At 35.5% G+C, this 9,491-nt stretch overlaps 1 protein-coding gene across 2 annotated transcripts; it reads right to left on the reverse strand.

Moving 5' to 3' along the window:
- On the reverse strand, positions 276 to 9,278 carry LOC107635187 (sister chromatid cohesion 1 protein 4). 2 transcript variants are annotated; one of them, XM_021121928.1, is made up of 14 exons: positions 8,620 to 9,278; positions 6,986 to 7,247; positions 6,793 to 6,890; positions 6,624 to 6,673; positions 6,071 to 6,211; positions 5,169 to 5,925; positions 4,307 to 4,750; positions 4,055 to 4,205; positions 3,558 to 3,694; positions 2,349 to 3,304; positions 2,019 to 2,046; positions 1,665 to 1,761; positions 1,362 to 1,491; positions 276 to 869 (listed from the first exon to the last, which is right to left on the reverse strand). In XM_021121928.1, exons 1-14 carry the CDS (start codon positions 8,741 to 8,743, stop codon positions 771 to 773), a joined length of 3,474 nt encoding a protein of 1,157 aa, XP_020977587.1. In that variant the 5' UTR covers positions 8,744 to 9,278; the 3' UTR covers positions 276 to 770. The 2 variants fall into 2 exon arrangements, with proteins under 2 accessions (XP_020977587.1, XP_016194065.1); XM_016338579.2 differs by having other exon boundaries at positions 6,119 to 6,211; positions 8,620 to 9,277.

Here is a 9,491-nt window from a genome sequence, read left to right on the forward strand (position 1 = left end):
CCCTACTACCTTAATTTTTCAAATTTCAAAACTAAAAATACAAAAAATTGAGTTGAATTGGCTTAAATTATAGTTAGCTCCCTAACCTTTTTCTAGACTGAAAGGATTATGGGAAAAAAATTTGGCTGAATTTCTTGACATAAATCATGAGAATTATTAAAACTAAAAGTATAAAACCCACATTTATTTCAAAATTAATAATACATCATATTATTTGAACAACTCCATTAAATTCAATAACTACTTCAAGGAAGATGGTCCTTTACCCAAAGTCATAAATAAATATAACTATGAACTGCCGTAGATAAATTCATATTTCTTTCTGCATACTGCATAGTGAATTTCCCAACAAACAAGGAATTTGCACCATACTATACAAAGAAAATAGGTACAGAACTAAATCACAAGCTAAGTTACATAAGCTTGAAGAGGCAGAATATCAATCTTGTTTAAAGGGAAATGCTACAACCAACATAAAGATTAGTGACTGTGGGAGTTACAAATGGCGATACTTTACAAAAATATATACATTAGAGACCCATATTACCATATTCTGTTACTATTATTAATCAATAAGATGGATGATACTCATGCCACTTCAAGAAACTAAATATCTAAATTCTCCTATCTCCAAAAAATTATAAATGAGAAAAGCCATAATAAACTAAAACGTTTGGGGGAGACCCTGCTGCAAGACTTTCAGTCAAAACAACCCACCACTGCTTTGAATCTTTCTTTACAACTATATCTGCCACTGCTACATGTAGGGTTCAGAAATCCGACTTCATGAGCTTTGTTCGAGGTTTTAAGTTAATATTTGCGAACGGTTTCGGCTGCTCTACATGAACATAATCCCTTGTCTTGAGAACCTGCCAACATTGTTGAATGTTAAATCTGAAACAATGCAAGAGTTGCCATGTATGCTTAAAAAAATTGGAAATAGCATTAAACACTAATAATTATGAGCATGCTAACTGTGATACAAACCAGTCAAATCCTGGATAATTGCAAATCCAAGTGATGCAACAAGAATATTACGATCCATAAAAGCAAAGTGTCACCCTCTAGCAAATAGTCAATGGATTTTTTCTTATTCCATTTTGATTTTTTTAATTTTCTATTTGAAAATTTAGCATGCACACTGCATCTACTATAACCGACTATATATATTGAGGATTGAGAAAGCTTTGGTACACAATTTTTTATTTCTAAAATACCCTTTGTGTGTAAAAATTTGTAATTTCTAACACTTGAATCAAAATTTATTATTATAGGCACTAGTTAATGTAAAAATTCATTACATTATTAGATGATAAAACCAGTACATATGTCCAGCCAGAAAACAGTCCTCAAGAACATACCAGGGTTTCAAAAAACATCCTTGATGCTTCCTTGCGTGTTTTACCAGCTAATAAGTTGTCAAGATGAATATTCTGCCTTCCATTTAGATCATCCTTCTCAAACAAGATCTGCAGATACTTTGCAACAGCCCTGAGGATAAATGTATTAGATTAGTTAGCTACTGAAATATAACAAGCATCACAAAATATTTAATTGAAGGTGAGTTTATATGAATAGCAAGCAGACCATACAACAGAAAAAATATATGCAGTTATCTTCTAAGCAGAGGAACTTTATTTTAACAAAGCTTTACATAAACATACCTGGTCCGGGAAGACCATCCACTAAGATCGGCTCCTCCTTCTGGTACATAATCATCATCATCATCAATCATCTCATCATCATCAACATTCAAAAATCCTGGAAAAAAGAATAGAGACAGCGAATTCAAACATATGAAAGAAACAAACAAGATAGCAATGGTTACAGTATCACTCCTGTTTTCACCAACCAATACATATTAATGATTAGTTTGCAATTTCAAAGCTGAAATGATGGAACCAATGTCTAGTATCAATAGCTACTGTTTGAGTATATAGGGAACTACATGGTTGTAAAAACATTGCATATTAAGAATTTGTCTAAACATCAACAATGAGGAAGATTGAGAAGCAAACCTGTGTCATCAGGAATCATGACATTTTCCTGCACCATACAATCAAAAGGAAAAATAATTAGGCATGCATAAGAAACACCATTATAGATTGTTAGAGAAAGATAAGCATTATAGATTGTTAGAGAAAGATAAGCAGTGCATTTTCAAACACATCCTACTATAGACTTGGCATAAATTTCATTTTACATTGTACAATGTCATTGAAACAAACCTGGAATGCTTTCTTGTCAGTTATAAGTTATAACAGGTGTCAAATGTTAATAGGAATAATCCAACTCTAACAGGAAATCTCAAAAAGGGCAAACATTTTAAGGCAAATTGCAGAACTTACTTCATTGTGATCTACAAAAGGACTCTTAATAGCTGAGGTCTCGGGCCACGTTATACTTTGTACTCCATCTTCTTGATAGAGTGGATGTTCTGTATCATTCAGATAACCCTCTTTCTCATCTGAAACAAGAAGTGCAAACTCTGGACGATCTACTTCAGTATTTTCACCAACTACACAACCAGACAGTGTGTCCTTGTCATGGGCAATCTGATCCTCATTTTTATTACAATTTTCTTCTGTAGGTAGGTCTCCATTAAAGGAAGCCTGATTATTAGGATATTCATTGGCTTCCTGAGGACCAGCAGTCAAGGGTGCACATAAACCATTGTCTTCCAATCCATCTGTTTGAACTTCTGTTCTAACTTCCATACTATGTTCGGCAATTTCAATAGCATCTACCCCACTTTTATTGACTTTATCCTCCGCAAGCCCTTCCTCTAGAATAGATGTATTCAAATTCTGATCGGATGGGATGCCCATCTCTGTATGGATAGAATCAACAAGATCATTGGTTTTATCCGCAACAGGGTTGTTTTCAACAAGTTTAGTTAAGGATGAAGATTCATGCCCAGGTCCAGGGGCAACACATAAGTTTTCGGCTTCAGAGATCTCAATATTTACTCCGGCATTATTCACTTCAGCATCCTGAGAACCATGAGGCTCCTTTGCAAAATGTTCATGAGCATCAGTATCATGAGATCCCAAGTTAACTTCAGATTGGTGGTTCTCAGACAAAACAGAGATCTCATTAGGCTGCACTTCTGCTACTTCTTGGGGTTGGACACTCACAGGAACAACATTCCCTTCTGCGTCATGAGTTTCGGCCTTTGTTCTAGAAAGGGACTCCAGATCGTTTGTTTTTTCATTGACAGAACTATCCAAACCATCATCAATCACCTTGATACCAGAGAAATCTACCGTCCCGCTTTGCAAAACCACCAAATCAGGAGACCAACCTGGAAGATAAAAGTGAATATACTTAGATATGTCAAAGCATAAATGCATAATTAACAAATGATTATGATGACACTCTGTGAAATTAATTAAAACAATATGCTCTCATAAGTTTTTGGTAAAAATTTGGCTGCAACTAAAAGGAACTGATATCTGTATGACAATCCCTTAGGATGTAAAGATGAATTCTGTCCATCCCAAACTTCATGCATGGAATTATCAAATGTCATTGAAAACTTCATAGCTTCTCCTCACCTGTAAATATTGATTCACTGAAAATTACATCCTCCAGAAATTGTCTTTGAATCATTATAATCTCATGACGGGTGCAAGGAGCTTTCTTCCTTATGCGACGTATATCTTCAGTATTTGTCAACTGTTGCCGTATTGTACTTCAGAATAAGGGAAACACCATTATATTATAAGAGATTATCATACCAAAAATATTTCTCTTTTAAGTAATGCATGATTTTAGCTACTTTTAAGCCTCAAGTATCATTTAATAGATCAAACAGCTAGGTCACAAAACAGTTTAATAGAGCAAAAAAGACCACTTGCAAGAAACAAAAATAGACGAATATGTACTAAAAGGCATGAAAGACCATTGTAAAAGGCATGAAATTCACGAGGAAGAATATCATGTTATTTGTTTTATTATAATAACACACACACAAAATAATATAAAATAAAATATATAAAACCAAAAACTAGATGAATATGTGCAAGTTGATGGAAAGATTATAGAAACATACTCGCCATGCAAGACCATTGTATCATCCAAAAGCACCTTCCGTTTTGAAACAGAAGGGCGTGTTGCAGAAGCATTACGAAAGCGCTTGGTTGATGCTAGCTCAGGGACTGCCGGACTGGGTTTCATTTTTAATACTGAAGATCGTCTACCAACTGAAGTGACAACAAACTCATTTCAGCTACAACACTCAAGTGAAAGAAACAATATATATATATATATACACACACAAAAACATTTAGGCACATTATTCTACCTAATATGGAAGACAATAGATCATCATCATCAGGGACAGTCTCTCTACTTCTCTTGGATTGAGCCCCACCATATGATTCAAGCAAATCATTACTTTGCATTGTAAGAGTACTTTCTGTAAAACTGCGCTTTTTGCCTGAGATTCCTTTTCCTCTGTCAGCACCTGTATGGCTGTCAGATACACCCTGATTATCTGGAGTAGACTCCAAGAGCATATTAGTTACTTCACCATCATGTTGATAAGGAAGGGAGAGCAGTTTCTCAGGCTCCGGCATCACAGAAGCAGCAGATTTCTCTATGCTTTCTTCTTTATCACTAAATGTTTTGCTCCCAAGTTGCTCATCTGACTTCCCCAAATCCAGATTTCCTTCAGATACAAATGGCTCTATAGGTTCTTGGTAACCTAACGCAGGATCTAGAACATCAGTTTCATGACACTTCTCACCTGTAGAAAGAAGCAACTAATATTCAGTGAAAGTGGAGTCTACAAGTTTGGATATATCCATAAAAAAGATTACATAAACAAATATAAGTAACTTCTTAAAAAAGAAATAATCAACTCAAAAGTTAAGAGGAAAATAATACAGCTATGATGCAGTTCATTCTGGAAAACAGCTCAGAAAAAGGAAACTCAACTTGAAAGCATACCAAGAAAGCAAAACATGGTACAAAATACAAAATCCATAGGTCACAGTCTCAGAGACATGGCTGCTAACAAGACAATCGGAAACATGCAATAGAGAAATGTAAAAATAACAGAACCTGTTTCTCCAAACTCCATAGGTCACAGAGACATGGCTCTTTCTCCCTAAGTAGAAAAGTGATTGAAAAAAAAGGCATTAGATATTAACTAAATTTATTACCTTCGACATGTGACGGAGAAGGCTGGGTCAAATGGGAGCTGCATGGCCGAAGGAGTGACTCAGTGGGCTGCTCAGCTTCATGAGAATCATGGTTTAAAGTCTCTGCTGCCATCAGTTCCTGGGAGGGCTGAACTTCAACATCAACATCTGGAGGTTTACTAGGTGATCCTACAGGACTTGTCACAATGGATTTTTTAGCTTCATCGACAGGACTCAAATTTCCCTCGGGCTTAGAAAATTCACGGTCATCCAGAACTTCATCCTTTGACAATGAGGGAACACCCTCCAAATGGCCATCTGATTCTGGCTCTTGAGGTCCATCCATTTTAGATAGAAGTCTATCAGAGGGGTTCTCTTGATCAGATGTAACATGAGAACTAGGAGGTGCAACAGTTTCATTTGCGGTTGCTCCAGAACCATGATTATTTGGTATCAAATTTTCTTGATCCGTCATCATGCCTTCCAAATGATCTTGTTCCTCTTTTTCTTTGTCCATGTCAACCATTTCGCTGTCACTATTTTCATGATGGAAATCTTCACCATTTTGTTTCACATTATTTTGCAGGGAGGAATCAATTATATCATTCTCCCTTTCATGTGCAACAGAATCATTTTGGCTCTTCATTGACATGAAGTCTGCCAAATCATTAGCAGCTTCATTATTTACCTGATCCACCTGAGCACCAAGCCAGTTTGGCTCTTCAAGTCCAGGAGTAGATGGACCTTCGGCTTCAGCAGCATCAGGTAAATCATCAATCTGTTCAAAACCGATTAAATCACTTACTGAAATGAGAAGAAAGGAAATAGAAGTATTACATGAATAATCCGCACTTTTATTTCATCCACTCTCCAACCCAATAAAGGAAACAGAAAAATGAAGAGAACAAGGAATAAAAGTGAACATTGATGGGGTTCCTGACTTTCACTTGACTTGAACAAAGTTCACATACCTCCTCTTTCACTTCATCTTTTTGATGGGACACTTGAGGACCAGCATTGCAGTCATCATGCTCCAAAGTAGCTGCTTTGTCTGTTAACAAAACCTGATTTTAAGAAATAAAGTTAAAAAAATCAAAATTAAAACGAGAAAAATTGTTCTACATAATTGCACCAATTCAAAGATAATTGATCTCCATAGATAGTACACATCAAGATATTTTCACATCTTTCACAATTGTGTTATTTCAGTTTAGATATAGCATAACTCCAATATATTCACCAAAAAGTATCGCCCTGAATAGTAAAGCAAATAATATATTTGGGGTACAGAAGATGTACCAGATAAATCTAGCAAATCGATGAAGATAATGACTAGGAAATATCAGAAATATATCAGGTCTACAAGAGGTAGGCAAATATCAGATGGATATATGACAATAGTACAATACCACCACAACAGATCATGCTTCATGCATTTAGAGCTGATTAAAAAATAAAAAAGGAAAGACTAATTACCTCATCAAGGTCTAAACCAATTTGAGAAGCATCACCATCACCAAACCGCTCTGCAATAAATGCATTTGCCATTCAACATTATTTAGTTGAGGTTTCTCAGTTGTGTAATTAAAATTCACACCCAAGTAATCTAGAAAGAGAAACAAGAGGCAAAGGGAGTAATACTAACCATCTAATCCAAACTGTGAATTACTATAAACCACACCCTCCATGGTATCTTGTAGAGTGATCTGCTCCCTACTACTGACATGGTGGTCAACATAGTTGCTGCAAGTTCAACATAAAAAAAACAGCTAAATAAAGTGAATAACAATGTTGCTGCAGGAAGTAAGATGGCTCCATTCAAGTACTTTGAAACTAACCCTTGAAATATGTCATTATCTGGTAGTTCAAAATCATCAAGATCAAACGTCTCAGGTAAGGTGATAGAATGGTAAGGTGCAGTGGACTCTTCTGGTGGCAAATCAACTGCAGTGGAGCGGAAAGCTTGCTTTATCTTAAGCAATGCCTCACTGCAGTCATCAAAAAGGTAATTCACCTTTCTCGAATATATCCTCACAACACCAAGCAGAAGATGACTAGACAAACGGAGTGCGATTGGTACGTCGGGAAAAAGAATGGAATCTGTTTATCAAATATTTACCAAATAAATATTCTGAGCCAGTAAGATATGATCAAAATTAGAAATGCAGCACAGGTATAGAAAAGGTAATAAAGTGTAATTGATTTCCACATTCTTCTCAGGTATGGATCCCACCGCAAGGAACATCTAAGAGTGCAAAGATTTCACATCAGCAGCAGCTAGTCTGGGAATCCTTCACTCACATTTTACAACCAGACTACATAATTGAAAATTTTCAGTGGTAGTCAACCTACCAGAAAAATTTATCCCAACAAAGGTTTTTACCAAGAAATAGATTTAAAAAAATTCCCATCCAAGGTTAAGTTCTTCATTTGGAAAGTAGTCTACCTATATCAATATGCCTTAGAAGATGGAGGGGGGAATTATGGCTTTTATTAGATATTGGAGGGAAGGATTCCATGGCAAAGAGCAAGTACAATGATATTTGTATTATTTGCTTTGGTATCTAAGGATTGTAACAGGTACTATAATGATATGCCCATCAAATTATAAGGGATTATTACGTGCCATCAAATGCTATTTTGTTTTCTCCCTGCTCATATTGTCTTTTGATGTCAAAGGAACTTCATTAAATAAAAAAGAGGGGGTAAAAGCTGGCCATAAAAAAGATAATTTCTTTTTCTTTTGAATGAAAAACCAAAAAATTTTACATACTAAATACTACCCCAGAATCACTTAGGAGATTTTTCACCCAAACAATGACCCATTAGGATTCAAAGGAAGGCAAACAATATAAAATGATAATATGATTTCTCAATTCTTGCAATAACCAGGCTACTAACTTTTTGTTCCAGATAAAGTTGCACTATTTTCTTTTCTTAGGTGATGTAGCTATCATAACATTCTCTAGTATTCCAGAACATCATTAATTATTTCTCAATGTGTATATATATAAAGGCAATAAATGACAACAAGAGGAAATATTCTCTTTTGCACCTGTGTGTCTTATTTGTTGGCTAAATTTTTCACCCCAAAATAATAAAATTTTTGGTTTTACAGATAAGTCAAAGTCTCATATAAAAGATCTTCTTGGGCTATTCCGTTTCTTTTCCATACTAGCAACTCCTAGTTCAGTACTACTAAATATTGCAGAAGGAAACCGTCAATTTCACTAATTTCAACCCTGAGTTCCAATTAAATTCCAAAACTAAACTAAAATTACATGAGGTTCTTAATTTCATCCACAAAGCCACTGTATCATTAAAGAACAAGGTGTCATAGTGGCATACCCATTATGGAATCTAATCATTTCGGGATATTAAATGATTAACAACATAAAAAATTCTGAGAATTAAATACCAAATCCAAAAGCATAGACATAAACACAAGATTTTGAAGTAAGAAGTAACTGACCAACTGAGACACCAATATCAGTATCAGCCACTTGATTCTTTCTGAGCTTCCTCTCCAAATGCGCAGCTATCCATATGGTCCCAAGTGGCCCCTTCTTCGCCAAAATAAACTGAGAGTAAAACATCTTCACCCCTCTTCCAATTCACTCACAAATATTCTCAATTTCCAAAGCAACAAAAAGAAAACTACCAACTTTACTCGAATTCTTAACCCCCCATACTCCAAATCCAAACCGTAGCTGTAGAAGTACCTCAAAACCCCCCGAAAAACACGGAAAACACGAAACCCTAAATGCTCCTCACACAAATCGACCCAGCTCCGAAACCGCAAAAGGGGGCTCAAGAAATGCTGGAAAACACGTGCTCAGCGAGAAATTGAGCTGAATCTTCTCTTTCATGAGTGAATAGCTCGAAGATCAGATGAATCCCGAAACCCTAGGGTGAAGTAGAAAAGGGCTTAAAGTAGGAACATGGATAAGCTCTTGTCGTGAGAGAATTGAAACCGCGTTGAATTGAAAATTGGGATTTCCCTCGTATTTTTTCACCAAGTGAGAGAAGAAAGGAGCAAAATTTTCAGATGCAGAAATCAAATTGATGCTATTTATTTTTTGAAACTGAAAAAAAGAAACAGGGAGTCTGTCTGATTCGGTGACATAAGGATGTTTATTTTTATTTTTTATTTTTTCATTTTAATCAATAAATAATTTATTGGATTGTCGAACCGTGACCAAAGTTATCTTGTGTAATGGCAGTGTCAGCATATGATTGGTCAATGCATGTGGCTTAAAGACAAATAGAGAAGCCTTTTGAAAATTTTGGTACTTGCATTGTTGCATTTTACTTGAGTTAGTTAAATTAGTAGTTGATAGTTTT

The sequence above is a fragment of the Arachis ipaensis genome, chromosome B04 (genome assembly GCF_000816755.2).
Source record: "Arachis ipaensis cultivar K30076 chromosome B04, Araip1.1, whole genome shotgun sequence".
Lineage (NCBI taxonomy): Eukaryota > Viridiplantae > Streptophyta > Magnoliopsida > Fabales > Fabaceae > Arachis > Arachis ipaensis.

Excerpts from the sequence above, each read along its gene's own strand:
- LOC107635187 (XM_021121928.1), bottom strand. The coding sequence starts at position 8,743 with ATGTTTTACTCTCAGTTTATTTTGGCGAAGAAGGGGCCACTTGGGACC. Across the intron at positions 7,248-8,619 it reads TGATATTGGTGTCTCAGTTG|ATTCCATTCTTTTTCCCGAC; the intron begins GTCAGTTACTTC and ends TTTGATAAACAG. Across the intron at positions 4,751-5,168 it reads TTCTCCGTCACATGTCGAAG|GTGAGAAGTGTCATGAAACT; the intron begins GTAATAAATTTA and ends TTCTTTCTACAG.